This window comes from Eulemur rufifrons, chromosome 30 (genome assembly GCF_041146395.1).
Source record: "Eulemur rufifrons isolate Redbay chromosome 30, OSU_ERuf_1, whole genome shotgun sequence".
Lineage (NCBI taxonomy): Eukaryota > Metazoa > Chordata > Mammalia > Primates > Lemuridae > Eulemur > Eulemur rufifrons.
The window spans coordinates 113,675,313-113,697,168 of NC_091012.1; the positions used below are offsets into that span (position 1 = coordinate 113,675,313).

General features: G+C 33.5%; 2 protein-coding genes across 2 annotated transcripts in view; one reads left to right on the forward strand and one right to left on the reverse strand.

Moving 5' to 3' along the window:
* The window catches only part of CFAP47 (cilia and flagella associated protein 47), a 541,061-nt gene that overhangs the window by 445,486 nt on the left and 73,719 nt on the right, over positions 1-21,856 (reverse strand). The window contains exons 22-24 of the mRNA XM_069464301.1: positions 17,277-17,415; positions 7,356-7,450; positions 2,256-2,415 (exon numbers count right to left, since the gene is read on the reverse strand). Coding sequence (XP_069320402.1) covers positions 2,256-2,415; positions 7,356-7,450; positions 17,277-17,415 — 394 coding nt within the window. The remainder of the gene's footprint in view (positions 1-2,255; positions 2,416-7,355; positions 7,451-17,276; positions 17,416-21,856) is intronic.
* Positions 15,426-15,909, forward strand: LOC138378502 (large ribosomal subunit protein eL42-like). The gene has a single exon (XM_069463824.1). It carries the CDS (start codon positions 15,459-15,461, stop codon positions 15,777-15,779), a length of 321 nt encoding a protein of 106 aa, XP_069319925.1. The 5' UTR covers positions 15,426-15,458; the 3' UTR covers positions 15,780-15,909.

Genomic DNA, 21,856 nt, shown 5'->3' on the forward strand with positions numbered 1-21,856 from the left:
GATATCATTTGATTAATTTGATGCTGTTAAAATTATTTTGGAGAGAAAAAAATCAAGTTCATTAATTTCCGAGTTAGGCAAGGTTTTGAATTCTGGATTTTGAAAAGGCCACTTTGAGATTATTTCTGGGTTTTGGACCTCTTAAAGGTTTCTGGGGTAATGAAGAAAGGGATTCCTTGTGTAACCTCAAACTACTAGGAATTAAGTAATATAATACCCATTTTTTAACTGAGGAGTATGTTCTCTCTCATTTGAGGTGTAAGTTATATAAAAGTGTTACATGTAAGTTAGATAAAGGTGTTTAATTCCTAAGAGTTGCGTTGGGAATTTAAGGAAGAAACTCGTAGATTTGACTGCTAGGGCTCAACCTCACAAAGAAGGAAAAGTTAGATAGGAACGTTTCTTATTTCCTTCTATAATCTCCAGGACATTTTATCTGAGTATCAATGTTGAGAGGGACATAAAGAAGTCCTGAACAGAAATACTGGTGATGGCTTTAACTTGAATAGCCTTTGTGCTATTTCTTTCAAAACCAAAACATGGTAGAAACCAAGAGAAACTACAGAAATACATAATGAAACCTAATTATTTTTAAAAAAACAAGTTCCAGAATGCATGGAATAGTTGACATTTTCTATCATATTTTCAGAGATTTAAAGAGTAATAAGAAATTAAGTATTTGTAAACCTATTAATCACAATATGCTATGTACTATTTCTCACACATAATACTAAAGTGATTATACAATGCCATGTTAATGGATATAGCAGAACATCAAGTTAACAACACAGTACTAATAGAATATTATTGAGAGAACACACAGCTTAATAAACTCTCTAATAAGCTTAAAAACTATAATAGCTTCTTATCCTACCTTTTCTATTGAAAATATAGCTAGTTTTGGGTATTTTATCTAGATTACCACATGTGTAAAACTTGTAGTGTCTTTGGGATTCTGATGCAAGTGATTTTATGAGAGAGTACTCTCATGAGGAACCTATTGGCAAAGAAGGGAAGCAGTAGAGGGCAGAGCAAATAGCTATGAAAAGTTGTGGTTTGAGAAATCTAGTTTTGACCTAATACCACTGGGAGTTACAGGATGTGAATTCATCAGAGAGATCGATTATAAGTGGCAGGGCCACCTGAGGTAGTGGTGATGGTGGGGGTGGTGAGGCTTAACCTCCTAGGCATCTCTGCTTCCTTTAGCCAAGGGCAATACTCTGCAAAAGGGGACAGATCTAACCTGTCAGTAGACAACACTCACAACTGAGAGATGGATAGAAAAACCCAGTAATAGGTATCTGGAGAGGCCCAAATAGCATACGCAAGAGATTGCAACCCAAAATCTCATGATGGATGTTTGTGCTGACTCTAATTTATGGTACCTTCAATATTGGGAATTTGGGATTTTAATAAATCTAAAGAAATGAAAACAGCACATTCCACTATAGTGGCTGAATATGATAGGCAAAATTCTGGGAAGGCTCCTCAAAAAATTACAAATAGAACTACTATATGATCCAGTAGTCTCACTGCCGGGTATATATTCAAAGGAAATGAAATCAGTATCTTGAAAAGATATCTGCACTCCCATGTTCACTGTAGCATTGTCCACAATAGCCAAAATATAGAAATAATGCAAATGCCCAATGATGGATGAATGAACAAAGAAATTGTGGTATATGTATACACAATTGAATATTATTCAGTCATACAAAAGAAAGAAATCCTGCCATTTGTAACAAAATGGTTGAACCTAGAAGACATTTTTCTAGGTCAAATAAAGCCAGACACACAAAGACAAATGCCACATATTCTTACTTATGTGGAATCTAAAAAGTTAAACTCACAGAAGCAGAGTGTAGGGCACTGTCTGTTAGGAGGTTGGTCGGGGGGTGGGGAATGGGAGATGTTGATCAAAGGGTACAAACTTTCAGTTATAAGATGAACAAGTCCTGGGGATCTAATGTACAACATGGGTGATGATGGATATGTTAATTAATTTGATTGTGATAATCATTACATAATGAATAGCTACATCAAATCATCACATTGTACACTTTGAATATGTACAGTATTTGTCAATTAAACATTTTAACATGCAAAAAATGAGATTAATAAAATTATTTTATAATTATTCAAATTAAAAAGAACAAATATCAAATAATCTAAAATTTTGTATACATGATAAAATAATTTAACATACGAAGGATAAATTGAAAGTATAACCACAAATATAGGAGAAAAGTACTTACGTGGACAGAAACTTATGGAAATAGTACACTTTTCCTGTGGTTTCAGAGTCCCAGTTGGTATACTAAACTTGAATGTGTCATCTTTGAAAAGTGTGCCAGTATTTCTAATATCGAAAATCCATCGCACATCTTGTTTTGAAATATTATCTAAGGTAAGATTCTACTCACATAAAAAGAAGAAAAAAATTAAAAATTTACATATGCAGTATACAATTTAGTTGTATTACCATAGTAATGTGATGGCTCTATGTACAAAGTCAAATGATTAAAAATGTTAATAGATAAAATGCTTTAAAAGTGATGTTAGGCCAACAAAGGGGCATAAAAACATGTTCACAACCTATTAACAACTATGAAATATACACAAAGGATAGATAGAGCCTGAGGTAAAATAAAAATATTAATATAGCTGTGTTAGCTAGCAAGGAAGTAAAAATAACCCTCTTTCATTGATGGTGAGAAAGCAAAATGGTATAGCCAGTTTGGAAGATAGCTGGGCAGTTTTGTATAATGTTAAACATACCTCCCATATGACCCAAAAATACCACTAGTAAGTATTTACTTAAGTGAATTGAAAATGTATGTTTACATAAAATCTATATGTGAATGTTTTAATATCTTTTTGTTCATAATCTCCAAATATTGGGAGGAAAAAAACAAAACAAAACAAGATTTCCTTCAACCAATGGATGAAGAAACAAACTGTGGTACATTCATAAAATGGAATAAAATTTAGTGATAAAATAGGTAAAGTATTAATTAATGCAAAAATATGGATATTAAATATTTTATAAGCTAAAGATCTCAGACCCAAATGACTACGTATTATATAATTAAATTTACCTGTTATTCTGGAAATGCAAAATTATATGGATGAAAAAAACAGTGGTTGTCAAGTGTGAGTGGAAGGAAGAGTAGTTTGACTGCAAAGACTCAGATCTTTTAGTCTGATGAAACTGTTCTGTATGGCACTGAAGTGGTATATACATTATTCTACACATTTTTCAAAACCCAAAGAACTGTATACTACAAAGAGTGAACTTAAGTGTATCTAAATCAAAAACCAACCAAGATGTTGAGGATCCCAAGATGAATTGCAGACTATGACAAATCTTACTGAAGTTAGTGGGAGGTGGGGAGAAATTGACCTAAGTAACTTTGGAGAACTGTGTTTTAACTGGAAACATTAAAGCTAAAGACAAAAAGAACTGTACATGAATAATGTACTCTAGGTGGTAAATGTGTTAGCAATTCTAATGAGGTTACAGATTAGCAATTCTGAAACTACTTGCGAACTAAGGTTTAAAAAAGTAAATATATTTTAAAAAATGAGAGGCAAATTTCTCATTGTCAGAGAAAGGAGTTTAAAATGAGTAAGGGAGAAAAACTGGAATGAAGCTTGTGGTGCTAGATTAGTTAGAGATATCAGTTTGAACTCATGTTAGATGGATGGATGAATAGATAGATAGATAATTATAGATATATGTGCATATATGGGATAGTATACATATAAACCTTCCCTGTCTTTATCTACTGAAAGGGCCTAGAACCCGTGACACCCTAGTAGCACACTCGATACCCAAAATCTTGTTTTCTAAATATCATTCTACCATAAAAGGTACTGGGCCTTCTTAGAGAAATATTGACTTTAGAGCTGGCGGAAGTGAATTAAAAGTTGAGCCTGAAACATTTGGTAGTAAGTAATTAATAAAATGCTTAAAAATCACAATGATGGGAGCCTGTCCTAGGGCCAACCTAAAAGAGCTCCTAATTATTAAAGCTGAAACAATTTTAGCAACAAAGTAAATAACGTAATGTCAGATTATAACTGAAAGCATAAAATAAACATGTGAGTTCATACTGATATATTAAGTAATAAAATAAATAAATAGGGGAAGGAATAATTTTTCTTATAGAAAAATTCTAAATACATGTAAACATCCCCCTCCAGAAAGTGGAGCTTAAATTCCTACTCCATAAGTGTAAACTGAAATTGGTCACTCACTTCCAAAGTATAGAGTATGGAAAATGAAAAATAGTAACTTTACAGTGGAGAAATAGGCAGATTATTACCAGTGATGAATCATTCTGATATCATGTACTCCCTTCATATGATGTGATAAAAAGGAGATTTCACCTCTGTAACATTCTTACCCAAAATCCATGGAAAATAATTAACTCAGCCTCGCCAGGTGAAAAACATTAGGCAATTTCAAATTAAAGGACATTTTAAAAATAATGCCAGACAGGTAATCTTTAAAATTGTTAAGGTAATAAAAAATTAGCAAGATTAAGAGTCTGTCACATATTGCAGGAGACTAATTGTAATGTGGTATCCTGGATTGGACCCTGGGACAGTAAAAGGATATTGATGAAAAACAGTTGAATTCCAAAGAGTCTGATAATAATATTGTACCAATGTTAATTTCTCAGGTTTGAAAAATGCTCTATGGTTGTGTAAGGTGTTAACATTAGCAAAAGCTGGGTGAAGGGTATACAGGAACTCTCTGCCCTGTCTTTGTAACATTTCAGTAAATCTGGAGTTATGGGCATGATTTACATGCAGACCCATCTTTCTAATGCAACATACTATTAAAATAAAACCATCAACCAAGTATTTTTTTATTAATTTTACTCTTCAAAAATTTTGAAGAGTATAGAATGAGCCATGCAACTGTCACTACAACAGAATACAAACTTCATTTCTTTCTAAACCTTCATTAATTCAAAATATAGGATAAAATATAAGCCAGTTCTACTCCCAATGCCTCTAAATACAAAAGCATCTATTTAACTCTAATGTGTGTATACCCTGACTATAAAAAGTTAATTTACACATTCTAAAGAAAACAACATCTTTTAAAATACAGAATGTGGGCACAAAATCATACCAGCCATTTGAATGCCAAGCTTTTGTCATTGTAAAATGAGGAAAAGTTATAATATCTCCAAAATACTACCTACCTTCTATAATATATTCTGTAATTCTGAGAATGGAACTGATACAGTTAACTATAGAGAAACACTGATTAGTTCGTTTTGTACATTTACTACGTTATTTTTTCTTTATATTTTTATCAAAATGATATATGTACATAGCTTAAACAAAATGTTCAGAAATGCTTATTAAAAAGCAGTTGACCTACTCAACTCCTCATCAACAGTTCTGCTTGCCAGAAGCAACTGGTGTTAGCCAATAACGATTTGGGTTTTTATCTAGAATAGCGTTATTCTAAATATGATGCTGATGTGGCTTATGTTAGTTTTTTATTGCTACCATAACGAATTACCACAAACTTAGTGTCTTACAAAAACACAGATTTATTATATTCCAGTCCTGGAGATTAGAAGTTCAACACAAACATCACTTGACTAAGATCAAGGTGTTGGCAGGAATTGTGTTCCTTTCTGATGGCTGTAGGGAAGAGTCCCTTTCATTGCTTTTCCAGTTTCTAGAGGCCAACTGCATTCCTTGGCTGGTGGCTTCCTCTGTGTTCAAAGTCAAAAACACTACATCTCTCTGACCCTTTCTCTGTGATCACATCTCCCTCTGAGCAGTTAGGAAAGGTTCTCTGGTTTTAACCACTCATGTGATTATGTTGGGATGACCTAGATAATTTGCGATAATTTCCCCTTCTCAGGGTCCTTAATAGTTATCACATTAGCAAATTATCTTTTATGATATAAAGTCATGTATTCACAAATTCTGAAGATTAGGCCTTAAACATCTTTGGGGTCATTATTCTGCCTAGCACATGGCTATCTCATGGTTTATCAGCTTCAGATATTGTCCCTCGACTGCCCACTAGAATAGATGGGGATTTAGCTCATTGGTACTACCCCTACCTCTCCCCAGTTCCCATTTTTGGATATTCATATTATTTTAATTGTTCCATTAGTCACCTGGTAATTTTAAGCAATATATTTATACCTCTTTTTTGTCAACTTTAGACAATAGCTTTTAATTACTCACTATGTAAGATGTTTCACTCCTCTTTTTTCCTACCATTCCCAACCTTTCTGTCAATTTAATCTTCCATAAACATATTAAGTCTTCTCTGTATTGTATATCTTATTATGACTCTGTAAATATAATTTATGGAAAATATCAGTAGTGTATTAGAGTCATTTTTTTCTCTACTGGGCCAATGTGACCCCTTTGCCACTCAAAGAGGCTATTGGTGTCTACAACTTCTCTTCTTATATCAATTGAATAAAATTTAACGATATAAAATAATCCCACATTTATGAAGAGATTGTTTATATCTGAAATCCAATTCTATTCAGTTCACTAAAGTGTATAGTCTTTTGCAGCCTTGAAGTTCCATTAGAAGTAGAAGTTTCATTGACTTTTTGTACTCTAAACTGTCTCATTTTAATTTCAAGAGAGATCCTTTATTGATTTCTAACTATAATTTTATATAGTACTCTGCTATTTTTTATGGATGCAATGTTAAATATTTCCTCCATCTAATTTTTCTTCAGTGCTATAGAGGCTCAAAATTGGTTGTAGGAAGAGCAACACATAAAGCAATAAAATGAAAGTGTAAATACAAATTTCTACAATGTATGCATGAAATTCTTTCTTATGCATGTCTCTCTTTTTTCCTTTTAGACAGATTCCTAATTCAAAGAGAGGTAGAGACATCCAGTAAGAAAAAAGAGTAGATTAATACAAAAGTTACTTTATTATATACCTGGATTTTTTCACTTTTTTTATCACTTTCCACCACATTTTCTTACATGTATGAAACACATTTTATATTAACTTAAATCATAGCTTCCATTTGTATAAGGAGAGAGGGATAATGTAATTATATTCATAATATTTTGAATATTCTTGTTAAATATATGTATATACAAATATTTATTAAATAACTTTTATGTGTTTGTATACTTTGAAAATTACATCTGAGAAGTTATATATATGCATGTTGTCTAAAAATGCCAGTATTCTTCCTCCAAAGAGCATAAACGTTTGGGAAGAAATTAATCATAAGGAATAGGGCACATCACTCAGGCTTCAGAAGAATCAACTTAATAAACTAAAAACCATAATCACAAAAATAGTTGTAAACTGTATCACTTATCTATACATACCTCAGTTTTTGTGACCTTGTTTACAGGATCCATCTCATGTAAAGGGATTTCAAACACAAACTTAGTACTGGATAATATCAATGGTGCTTGCAATACTATGAGAGGAAAGTAAATATACTGATAAAATATCAATAGATATAAAATTATAGGTACTTCTTAGTATATTTTTAAATATAAAACAATAATAAAATACAATTTATTTTATATTCCCAAAGAAAAAATAAAATTACATTTTGAAACACTTAATCTATCTTCATCTATCACACTTACAAATTTCCATTTTGAAGAGTTTTCTTAAATAGTAATGAATTACAAGTAAAATAGGAAAATTACCCTTGAGACAATAAAAGAGCATAAAATGTACTTAATATTGAGCTAAGAAAAAAGTAAACAGAGCTAAAATGATCTCCATATTAGAGTTTGAATAATGCAAAAATGAACAGAAATGTAGAAAGAAAAATTATTGGAATACAGAGAAAATATATAGATGGCATATCATACAATGTTTCCTAGATAAAACAAGAAAGCTCTGGGAGTAAATGGCTATTCTATGAAAGATTAGGAATAAGGGTATCTGTAAAAATACTCACTTTATTATAGAAGACATTATTACCTGATGGAAAAACCTATACTTTTTGAAACTTACTTCTAAGACATTTGTAATTCTTAATGGAAACTAAAGGGTCTCACAAGCTTTTGGGAAAATAAGTAAGTGAAAAGAAACCAAATTCCAATCCCATTAATGTATGTATCTTACATGTGTTTTTATTATAACACAGCAATTAATAGATGCTTTGGCAGAGTGTCAGGACATGCGGGATAGGAGAAAGTTGTAGAGGGTGTTCATCATTATGTCACTCCCAAATCCTGTCATGAGAAATCCTAGGAAAGACAATGTTATGGCAGATATACAGAAAGTGGTACATGTAATATGGCCTTTTCATTTACAATTAGCAATTAGGGATAATCAGTGAAACTAATAGGTTGGTTATATCTTTAAAAGCAAAGCATTGTTTTGGCATATTACTTTGCCATTTAGAGAGCCTTATTTCATTTAAGCAAAGAAGTTATATTTTCCCTATTACAGATTATTAGAGAATTATTTTCAGAAGAAAGTGAACCACCCAAAATTAAAGACTCACAGACTAACATTCTGGATCTTCCCCCTCCAAATTAATACATTCATTAGTACGCTGATCGCCCAGCAATAATATAATATATAGTGATGAAGCCAGCTTTTTGAGAGTCACTAATAAACATGAGAGAACAGGCAAGGGTCAACAGACAATTAAAGAACTACCCAACATGAAAGAGACATAAAGAAAAATAATTTTCCAAAAATAGAGACAATATAATCAACAGAAGAAAATATCAAAGAAATCATCATAATTAGAGATATAAGGTATTGTTTTCTTAAAAAATGGCTATACATAAAGGAATAATCAATAATATTAAGAACGCTTGCTAGTTTAAAATTGTCAAAAATAATATTTTAAGACATAAAAAAGTCAAGTCAGGGCCGGGCAAGGTGGCTCACGCCTGTAATCCTAGCACTCTGGGAGGCCAAGGCGGGTGGATTGCTAGAAGTCAGGAGTTCGAGACCAGCCTGAGCAAGAGCTAGACCCCATCTCTACTAAAAATAGAAAGAAATTATCTGGCCAACTAAAAATATATATAGAAAAAATTAGCCGAGCATGGTGGCGCATGCCTGTAGTCCCAGCTACTCGGGAGGCTGAGGCAGGAGGATCGCTTGAGCCCAGGAGTTTGAGGTTGCTGTGAGGTAGGCTGACGCCATGGCACTCACTCTAGCCTGGGCAACAGAGTGAGACTCTGTCTCAAAAAAAAAAAAAAAAAAAAAAAGGTCAGAAAAGTATTCTGGGAAATATAACAAAGAGATGAGAAAAATGACAATGAGAGAGAATACATAATTAATACATATAGCATAACCCACGAGGTACAAAACACAACCAATTGTAATATAAGAAAGAGAAAATGATGATGGAAAGGAAATTTTCAAGGAAATAATTTATGAAAACATTATAGAACTGAAAGACATGAGTGTCCAATCTGAAAAGGCCCACAAGAACTTAGGACAATGATAAAGATGAAAGATTCACATGAAAGTAAATCAGTATGAAATAATGGAGCAGCAAGGGAAAAGGGAAGTTTCTAAAAGCTTCCAAAGGGGGAACATTGAGTCCCATATAATGGATGTCGAAGAAGAAGAACAACATCACATGTCTAACGGCAACAACAGAAGTTAGAAGATAATAACATTACTTTCAAAATTCTGAGGGAAAATTATTTCAATCTAAAATTCTACATTCAAACAAACATATCATTCAAGTGTAAAAGGAAAAACAATGATATTTTCAGATATGGAAATTCTCAAAAAATTAACTCCTTTGTACACTTTCTTAGGAAGCCCCTGGAAGATATAATCTACCAAAACAATGAAGGAAACCAAGAAATAGGAAAGCAAAGATTTTAAGAAATAGGAGATCCAAGAATTAAAAGAAAATGCTATAATTATAGTAAAAAGAAGTCTCATATAAAAGCTCTGCCTTAGGGAAAGAAACCATATAGTCCATCCATATTGGAGCAGGAGTTTCATGTGCTCCAGGAATGTTGTTTCAAGAAAGTAAGTAGAAATGACATATAATCTGACAGACTAGAGCATATGGGACATTGTCCTAACAAGTATATTATAGAGCTTTGTGGCATTGGAGGATTATTCAAATATTCAAGGGCAATTAAGTAATTATCAACTTCAGAAAAAGAACAAAAAGTTGAAAGAAAGGAAATACAATAACTTTTCATGGTACACTGATTGGCTCACCAATGAACAATATATTGTTACAATAATTAAAACTCCAAATAAAATTTTAATTAAAATTTAAGGTATAATTATATTAGAAATATAAAGAAGTGGGGTTAGAGTTGCAAGTGAAGAAAAAAGCTTGTCATTAAATAGTGTCTTCATTAGATAAATAATGAGGAAAGTTGCTACCTCTGTGGTGCAGGATAAGCTGAAAGGAGGAGAGGAATAATGGATTATAGTTCCAGGTTATGAGTTTTGTTTGTACTATATTAATTTAAAAATGAATGCATGTATTTTTGAAGTAAAAAGATAACAGCAGGCTTGTGAATCATCTCCTTCTACTGAGGTGATGGCTGAGGGAATGATGGATTTGATCAGACCTCCCTGTTAACATAGAAATGGGATTGACCAGTGGACTTATCCAAAGAAGGGCTTTGCCATTCATATCTTATCTGTCTGGATGGCCTATCAAAAATACCTGGAATTTATGATTTATGGAGCATGACTAGTGAAGAGTGGAAATTTATCATATAGGCATTTCCCATCTATGTAACTTTTAAGAATACAAAAATGAGAAGCACCAAACAAAAATGGCATTCTTTGAGACAAAGGTTTCTAAAAATGTCATTCAAAACAATCTAATGTACAGCATGAGGACTACTGTTAATGATATTGTATTGTATACTGAAAATTTCCTAAAAGAGTAGATTTAGGTAATTTTGCCACAAAAAGAGGTAAATATATGATATGATGGATATGTTAATTTGCTTAACTGTAGAAATCATTTCACTGTGTATAAGTATATAAATATATCATATTGTACATCTTAAGTATATACAATAAAAAAGTTAAAAACTTGTCTGTTAATTCAAAACCAAAAAGAATCCTAGGGAGGGAAAAAAAGGACAATTTGGAAGCTGTGTCTGACAGATATCAGCTTTCCCAGAAAGAAATGCTACATCTCTGCCTGATTTTACTTGTATAGCTTGAATCATTAGTAAATTTTACTTTTAAGTTATATGATACAATTAAGTCTGCTTTGACACCTTGACTGACTATGAATGTACTATATTATTTGTTAATAATTAACTAACTATATAAATTGTTGAATAAATTTTTAAATCATTAAAATAGAAAGAAAGAAAACCACCTAGGATTACATATTTACCAACTCTCTAGATGGGGAAGATATTTTAATTTTTAAAGCAATGTTAGAAATCACAGAGGAAAAGAGAGTTAGGTTTTACCATAAAGTTAATAAAGAGATCTATTGAAAAATAAATAAAACTAAAGGCAAACAACAAATCTTGGAAAACATTGACATTAAACATGAAAAAAATATATAAAGAGCTCACTCAAATCTATCAGACAAATATAAAACCTTAGTGATAAAGGTGAAGTACATGAACAGAAAATTTACATAAAAATATGATTAATGGCCAGGCACGGTTGCTCACGCCTGTAATCCTAGCACTCTGGGAGGCCAAGGAGGGTGGATCGCTCAAGGTCAGGAGTTCAAGACCAGCCTGAGCAAGAGTGAGACCCCGTCTCTACTAAAAATAGAAAGAAATTATCTGGCCAACTAAAAATATATATACAAAAAATTAGCTGGGCATGGTGGCACATGCCTGTAGTCCCAGCTACTCAGGAGGCTGAGGCAGTAGGATCGCTTAAGCCCAAGAGTTTGAGGTTGCTGTGAGCTAGGCTGACGCCATGGCACTCACTCTAGCCCGGGCCACAAAGTGAGACTCTGTCTCAAAAAAAAAAAAAATATGATTAATAGCAAAGATAAGAAATTTTCACCCTCATGAGCAACCAAAAATTATAAATTGAAATTATATAGTTTTAATCACATAGAAAGATACTCAATATCTTTAATTCAATACTGGTAAGAGTTTACACTAGGAAGGGGTTAAAACAGTACAACTCTTTACAAAGCCCTTTGATAAAATACATTAGGAGCCTTTAACATGTATATACTTTAAGGTTAACGCAATCCATTCTGAGAATCTCTCTTGAAAAGAATTAAAATAGGGAAAAAGTATTATACACAAAAATGTTCACTACTACCATGTTTATATTAACAAGAATGTAAAACAAAGATTTACCTAAATGCTTATGATGATGTTTAAATAACCTAGAAGAGACACTTACAGGATGAAATATTCTACAATAGCTATTTTATATAATAAGGGACTATAACATTTGAGTAAATGTTTCTATTAAAATTAAAAATAGAACTACCATATGACCCAGCAATCCCACTGCTGGGCATATATCCAAAGGAGGTGAATGCAGTATATGGAAAAGATATCTGCATTCCCATGTGTACTGCAGCACTATTGACAATAGCCAAGATTTGCAATCAACCTAAGTGTCCATCAACGGATGTATGGAAAAAGAAATTGTGGTACATATACACAATGGAACATTATATGGCCACAAAAAGAATGAAATTCTATCATCTGCAACAACATGGATGGAATTAGAAAACATTATGTGAAGTAAAATAAAGCCAAGCACAGAAAGACAAATCTTTCATGTTCTCACTTATATGTGGGAGCTAAATATTAAAAAAAAATTGATTTCATGGAAACAAGGTGTGAAATGATGGCTACCAGAGGTTGGGAAGGGTAGTGGGAAGGGGGGCATAAAGTGGGGATGGTTAATAGGTACAAAAATATAGTTATAGAATGAAAAATATTTGGTAGTATAACAAAGTGACTATATTCAAGAATAAGTTAGGGTACACTTTACAATAACTGAAAGAGTGGAATTAGAATGTTCCTATCACAAATAAATGACAAATGCCTGAGATGATAGATACCCCAATTATCCTGATTTAATTAATTCACTTTGTATGCCTATATCAAAATATCACATGTACCCTATAAAGATATACAACTATTATGCGCCCATAATAATTAAAAGTAATGAAATTTTTAAAATAAAAAGTAAAAGACACAGCTTGAAAAAAAAAAAGATTTAACAGAGATGGTTTCAACTTAGCATAAGCAGTAAGATTCCAAACATATTACAAAATAAATTTAAAAACAATGAATAGAAACATGTAGAACAAAAAAGAGAAAGATATCAAAATATTAAGAATAGTTTACTCTAAAGATGGGCATTCCATATATTTAACTAAGGAGGTAAAAGACTTCTACAGGGAGAACTACAAAACACTGAAGAAGGAAACTGCAGAGCATGTAAACAGGTGGAAAATGATACCATGCTGGTGTATCGGAAGAATCAACATTGTTAAAATGTCTATAGTACCCAAAGTGATCTACAGATTCAATGCAATCCCTATTAAATTACCAACATCATTTTTCACAGATACAGAAAAAATAATTTTATGCTTTGTATGGAACCAGAGAAGACCCCATTTAGCAAAAGCAACTTTAGGCAATAAGAAAAAAATGGGAGGTATTAATTTACTAGACTTCAAACTATACTACAAGGCTGTGGTTATTAAATCAGCTTGGTATTGGCACAAGAACAGGGACACAGACACTGAAACAGAACTGAGAATCCAGATATAAAACCATCTTCACATAGCCATCTAATCTTTGACAAAGCAGACAAAAATATACACTGGGGAAAAGATTCCTTATTCAATAAATGGTGCTGGGAAAACTGGATAGCCACATGTAGAAGACTGAGACCTTTCACCTCTCACAAAAATCAAATCATGGTGGATAACAGACTTAAACCTAAGGTGTGAAACTATTAGAATTCTAGAAGAAAATGTGGGAAAAACTCTTATAGACATTGGCCTAGGCAAAGAATTTATGAAGACCCCAAAGGCAATCACAGCAACAACAAAAAATAAATAAATGGGACCTGATTAAATTAAAAAGCTTCTGCACAGCCAAAGAAACAGTCATGAGAGCAAACAAACAACCTACAGAATGGGAAAAGATTTTTTCGCATGCTACACATCCAATAAAGGACTAATAACTAGAATCTATTTATAACTCAGGAAAATCAGCAAGAAAAAATTCAAATAACCCTATCAAAAAGTGGACAAAGGATATGAATAGAAATTTTTCAAAAGAAGGCAGAAGAATGGCCAAGAAACGTATGAAAAAATGCTCAACATCTCTAATCATCAGGGAAATGCAAATCAAAACCACAGTGAGATATCACTTAACTCCAGCGAGAATGGTCTTTATCAAAAAGTCCCAAAACAGGCCGGGCGCGGTGGCTCACGCCTGTAATCCTAGCACTCTGGGAGGCCGAGGTGGGCGGATCGTTTGAGCTCAGGAGTTCGAGACCAGCCTGAGCAAGAGCAAGACCCCACCTCTACTAAAAATAGAACGAAATTATATGGACAGCTAAAAATATATATAGAAAAAATTAGCCGGGCATGGTGGCGCATGCCTGTAGTCCCAGCTACTCGGGAGGCTGAGACAGGAGGATCGCTTGAGCTCAGGAGTTTGAGGTTGCTGTGAGCTAGGCTGACGCCACGGCACTCACTCTAGCCTGGGCAACAGAGTGAGACTCTGTCTCAAAAAAAAAAAAGTCCCAAAACAATAAATGTTGGCGTGGATGCGGAGAGAATAGGAACACTCATACACTGCTGGTGGGACTGCAAACTAATACAACCTCTGTGGAAAATAATATGGAGATACCTCAAAGAGCTAAAAGTAGAATTACCATTTGATCCAGCAATCCCATTACTGGGCATCTACCAAAAGAACAAAAGACATTCTATAATAAAGACATCTGCACTCGAATGTTTATAGCAGCACAATTCACAATTGCAAAGATGTGGAAATAATCCAAGTGCCCATCAATACATGGGTGGATTAACAAAATGTGGTATATGTATACCATGGAGTACTATTCAGCTATAAGAAATCATGCGGATATAGTACCTCTTGTATTTTCCTGGATAGAGCTGGAACCCATTCTACTAAGCGAAGTATCCCAAGAATGGAAAAATAAGCACCACATGTACTCACCATCAAATTGGTTTCACTGATCATCACCCAGGAGCACATTTAGGAATAACATTAATAGGATGTTGGGAGGGGCGGGGGGAAGGGATGGATGTATACATACATAATGAGTGCGATGTGCACCGTCTAGGGGATGGACAGGCTTGAAGCTCTGATTGGGGGGTGCGAGGGTGGGCAAGGGCAATATAAGTAACCTAAACTTTTGTACCCCCATAATATGCTGAAATAAAAAAAATTATTAAAAATAAATAAATAGATATACTTCCGTTTCCAGCTCGGCCTCTTTCTTTCGTTGCCGATAGCGCTCACGCAAACATGGTAAACGTTCCTAAAACCCGCCGGACTTTCTGTAAGAAATGTGGCAAGCATCAACCCCACAAAGTGACACAGTACAAGAAGGGCAAGGATTCTCTGTATGCCCAGGGAAAGCGCCGTTATGATAGGAAGCAGAGTGGCTATGGTGGGCAGACTAAGCCGATTTTCCGGAAAAAGGCTAAAACTACAAAGAAGATTGTGCTGAGGCTTGAGTGTGTCGAGCCCAACTGCAGATCTAAGAGAATGCTGGCTATTAAGAGATGCAAGCATTTCGAACTGGGAGAAGACAAGAAGAGAAAGGGCCAAGTGATCCAGTTCTAAGCGTCTTTTGTTTTATTATGAAGACGATAAAATCTTGAGGTTATGTTAATTACTTCATTTGGTTGCCGTTGGTCTTTTGGGAGGGAATAAACTAGAGCCATCAATAAAATTACCCTTGCGGGGAAATTTAAAAATAAATAAATAAATAAAGATAGGCATTCCAGATGATTTCTTCATTTCCACATTTTCTGATTTTCCTTCATGGTGCTACATTAATTTCTTTTCTTTTTTTTTTTTTTTTTTGAGACAGAGTCTCACTCTGTTGCCCAGGATAGAGTGAGTGCCGTGGCGTCAGCCTAGCTCACAGCAACCTCAAACTCCTGAGCTCAAGCGATCCTCCTGTCTCAGCCTCCCGAGTAGCTGGGACTATAGGCATGCACCACCATGCCCGGCTAATTTTTTCTATATGTATTTTTAGCTGTCCATATAATTTCTTTCTATTTTTAGTAGAGGTGGGGTCTCACTCTTGCTCAGGCTGGTCTCGAACTCCTGAGCTCAAACGATCCGCCCACCTCGGCCTCCCAGAGTGCTAGGATTACAGGCGTGAGCCACCGCGCCCGGCCTTACATTAATTTTTAATTGTCAAATAAGTAAGTTTTATTTTCATGAAAGATTACCTAATTCAGACAACAAAATTAGACAATGATTATTTTCTTTTCCAAAATAATTTATTAAAACCAGGGAAAAACTTTAATTTCATGGAACATCCATATCAACTGAAGAATTCCTAATTCTGGATTTTAAATGAGAGCAAAATAAATTTCTATCATGTCCATGCTATTTTTGTGAGACTTCTCTTACTAGCTGCCAAATGCAATTGTTAACTGATAGGAAAGTCATCACTATTTTATAATTAATGACAATTTAACTTAATATCAGAACTATAAAAAAATATGGACTTGACTTTTCATGAAAAATACATAAGCACATATGATTGAAAGCAAAGCCAAAGCTTTTCAAAACTCTAGTTTGCAGAGTACATCAGTTTTATCCTTGAATATGTGGAGAAAGTGAGTAAATATTCAGCAAATAATTCAAATTTTTAATATATTTATTCTTCTTTCTATGTACTTAGTCTTTTAGTAACCTGTTCCTTTGTAATAAAAATATTTTTTACTCCAAAAATGGATAAAATAGGTAAAATAAAATTATCATTGTTTCATTTCATATTCAATGCATTTTATTTTATTAATATACATTTTATCTTAATTATCTAAAAATTGATCACACAATAAAGTGCTAAATTGACATGTTTTTAATTATTAATATATCCTATATTTTTAGAAAGTTACCTAAGAATCTTTCTGGGCTTATGTGTTTACCAAAATTCAATCTGAGAGACATAATTTAAGTGACACAAAAGAATATCATAATTTTACTTTCTAACATTTCTATTTTTGAAAAATAAATATAATATTCTGATTTTTTAAACTTTTAGATGTTTAAGTGTAAATCTTTGGCTTACCTACATCAATTGCCTGTTTTCATAGTACATACCAGTAACGTGAACATAACATGGTCGAATAAGTGGTGTTGTCTTTGGATTCAAAGGAGGACTTGACAAATATTCAGTATAGAGTTTTGAAGCCTCAAAGAAATTAATTTTAACTTGAAAGCTGAAGTTATATGTTATCACCTGATAGACAAAAAATACATTAGATCTGTGACTTTTTGCTTTGAGAAATATGTGATACTATTGATCTAGCAAAATAGCAGTTTACAAAAACAGTTTTCAAAAATAAAAATCTTATGACATTGAAACTGCTTTTTAAAAAAACAAAATTGTTTATTTTTAATGAGTATAAAAACAATTCTAAAAACATAAATAAAAATTAAAAATAATTCCTATTTATTCAAAATGAATCAAAAAACTAAATATAAAACCCAAAGCTATACATCTTTGGGAAGAAAATGCAAAAGAAAAATCTTTATGATCCCTGGGCTAGGCAAAGATTTCTTAAATACAATACCAAAAGAAACATCATAAAAGAAAAAAATGGTTAAATTGTGCTGTATCATATTTTTAAAAAACTGCTATGTTAAAGACATTAAGAAAATAAAATTATAAGCCAAAAGCACATTTCTCACAAAAAATCTAACATGTTTCCAAAATACATAAACAACACTGAAAGATCAATTTCAAAATGAACTAAGGAAAAAATGGTAAAAGATATACAAATGACACATTAGCACATGAAAAGATGTTACACATCACTAAACATTAGAGAAATGCAAATTGAAACCACTTGAGATGTCACTTCACACCTATCACAATTGCTTAAACAAAAATAACTTATGAGCACCTAATACATTTATACATTGCTGATGAGAATGCAAAATTCTATAGTCTCTTTGGAAAACCTTTTCCCAGTTTATTAGAAAGTTAAGTATATATTTAACATAAGGCCCAGGACTCCCAAACCTAGATGTTTACCCAAGAGAAATGAAAATTTATTCCTACAAAAACCTGTTTTCAAATGTTTATGGAGTCTTATTCATAATTGCCAAAAACTTAAATCAATCCAAATGCCCTCCATATGAATAAATGCATAAAAAACTTTGGCAAATTCATACAACAGAATACTTCTCAACAATAAAAAGAATGAACTACTGTTACACAAAATAGTATAAAGGAATCTCAAATGCATTTTGCCAAGTGATAAAAGTCAGAGTGAAAACAACATACCATATGATTTCATTTATATGGCATTCTGGAAAAGGTAAAATTATGGGGACAAAAACAGATTACTGTTAACCAATGACTGGAGTTAAGGGACAGGTTGGCTATAAACACAGGCAGAAAAGTTTAGAGAAGGTGAAGAAACTGTGAACTAAAATAAAATATTAAGGCTCACCTACCACTGGCTGACTGAATGGACCCCCTCTTGGCCAAGGGAATATCCTAAAACTAAATTGCCTGCAGGGAGGAGGGAGGTCAGACAGGACTCCTCATGCCCCCCTCCCTTCTTGGAGATAACCTTTGTAACCCATTAACAGGCCTAAGGGTATGCAAAACAAACCTGCAGGTCCTCAGTTTACACAGAAATATATATGTCTGGTGACTTGTCTTTGATTAACAGCTCCTTATCTTAAAACTTTCCAAGCCTTCAGAGGAAGCTTCATGTCTTTAACCAATTACAAGTCAAAGAATCTTTAAACCCACCCATAACCTGCCTTTTCGGGCCAAACCAATGTATGCCTTCCACGTATTGATTTATAACTTTACCTGTAACCTCTGTCTCCCTGAAATGTATAAAACCAAATTGTAACCCAGCCACAGCGAGTCCACTTGCTCAAGGCCTCTTGGGCGTGGCTCCGGGTCATGGTCCTCAAATTTGGCTCAGAATAAATCTCTTTAAAATTATTTTACAGAGTTTGGCTTTTTTTTCCATTAACAAAACTGTTCTCTATATTGCTTTTGGTATTTTTTTGTAGCTGTATACATTTGTTAACATTCATATACCAGAAAGAGAATTTTAGTGTATATCAATTTTTTAAATATGAAATGAAATTAGTTAAAGCTAATTCCATAGCTCTAATTTTTATACATCTGGCTTCAAAACCCAAAATGGGCTGACAATATAGGCACCTAGTCAAGTGAATCATAAAAGAATGAACACTACACAAAATCTTGGCAATTATATAGTGCTAGTTTCTCATTTTTAAAGAATCCATGGTAAAGCCTTTCTGAAAACACATAGTATCATTCAGCCTTAAAAATGAAGGGAATGCTATCACATGCTACAACATGCAGAATCCTTGAGGACATTATGCTAAGTGAAATAAGCTGATCGCAAAAAGACAAATACCGTATAATTCCACTTACATGAGATACTTAAAGTAGGCAAATTCAGAGAAACAGAATGCAGTATAGTTACGGAAAGCTGGGCCACTTGTCCAAGAGGCTGAATCGAAGAACAAGGAGATGCGGTTGGAGGAGGATGGCAAAGAAGGAAGGTAGACCTCGTCTCAAAGTCCCAAATTTCCAGAAAAAAGGCAGAAATACAGAGGTTTTTAAAGGGATGCTTCTCGGCTTCAGGCAATTACTGTGGTTAACCATTCTAATGTCCCATCTCCGCCAAAGACAAAGCCTGCAAACGCTGCAACCTGGGAGTTTTAACAAAAGACTTAACCTGCCTCAGGGATGCAGGCCAGGCTGCAAGTTCCCAAAAGAGTGGGGGAAGTTTTAAAAAGATAGAAAACGTTTTCGCACTTTTTTTTCAGGCCATTCCCTCGTTACATATTCCCCACTCCCAATATTTCTCTTCCATATCTATAGGAGGAGGGGCAACTACTCTGTTATAGAATGGCAGTTACCAAAGGCTGAGGGGTGAGGGGAAATAGGGAGTTATTTTTTCATTGGTGTAGATTTTCCGGTTTGCAAGATAAAAAAAGTTCTGGAGATCTTTTTCACAACAATGTGAATACTGGTAACTGAACTGTACGCTTAAAAACAAAGATGGCAAATTTCATGTTATGTGTTTTTTACCACAATAAAAAAATCAACATCCAAAGCATTGTGCTAAATGAAAGAATCCAGACTCAAAAAGGTCACATATTGTATAATTCCATTTGTATGAAATATCCAGAAGCGATAAATTCATAGAGACAAAATGCAGATTGGTGTTTGACAGAGGCTAAGAAGGGAAAGGGAATGGGAAGAAATTGCAACATGGGTAACAGGTTTTTCTTTGAAGTGAAAGAAATATTTCAAAACTAGATAGAGGGGTTATAGCACCACATTGTCAATGTATTACATGCCACTGAATTGTTTACTTTAAATTGGTTAATTTTGTGTTATATAAATTTCATCTCAATAAATTATTAAAAGAAGAAAAAAAGCATAAAGGAAGGAGAGGCCAATCAGAGGTTTCCAAGAACTCTCCATAAACCTACCATTTGATGATGTCAAGGTTCTAGTTGTGAACGAAAATAAAATCTTGGCCAAGAGGATCCCAGAAATACCCTAGAGCTGAGTTGCTGGCCATGAGAAGGGTGTCAGCCATGCCCCCTCCCTTCTTGAAGATATCATTTGTAACTCCTTAACAGGCCTGAGGCTGTGCAAGATAAAGAGTGAACCACACCTACAGGTCCTCAAATTACTTAATAAATCACTGAAGTCTGGGTATGTGTCAGGTGGCTTGTCTCTGATTAGCAGACTTCCTCATCCTAAAACATTCCAAGCCTTTAGACAAAGCTTTATTATTTTGAATTACAAATCAAAGAGTCTTTTAACCAGATCTATAACCTGTAAGCCCTCCTCCCCATGAGATGTTCCACCTTTTCCCTTTTCAGGGATCTATGACTTTACCTGTAACCCCTGTCTCCCTGAAATGTATAAACCAAACTATAACCCAGCCACAGCAAGTCCACTTGCTCAAGGCTTCTTGGGCGTGGCTCCAGGTAATGGTCCTCAAACTTGGCTCACAATAAACCTCTTTAAATTATTTTACAAAGTTTGGGTTATTTCCCGTTGACATAGAGGAATAAAAAATATAAGAGCCCATTCTTGCAAAATGATTAATATACTCGGTATTATATTAGAGGTGAATATGAGGTCTCATATGAGATTATTCTATTTATTGAGATTAAATAGCTTAACTATTCTTCCTAATACCTAATATTCTCCTATCTTTTAGATGGATTCCTCTAAATTGAAATGCCATAAACCCTAGAAATTTAACTAGTAATTTCCTCTCTCACCCTGAGATCATCAATTAAAAATTAAGAAACCAGGAGAAGGATGTACATGTAGGATTTAAAGGTAGCTCTAGATCCAACTCTCAATTTTTAAAATTAAATTATAAATTATATAATTTATTAGAAGTTTAAATTGATAAAAAATAAAATTAATTTATACATGAGTTGAAAATGGAATGAACTAATATCACTGCTAAAATATTTACATATGTATCAGAAAGTTCTTATTGCATTTTAGGTTAAATTATAAATAATTAAAGATCAAGATTTATTTTTTCTAATGGCTCACTGATTTTTTAACTGTGTTGATTTTTTTATTAAAACCTAACACCATTTACGTTTAAAATAATTTTAAAGTTATCAATCTTGCAACTCTT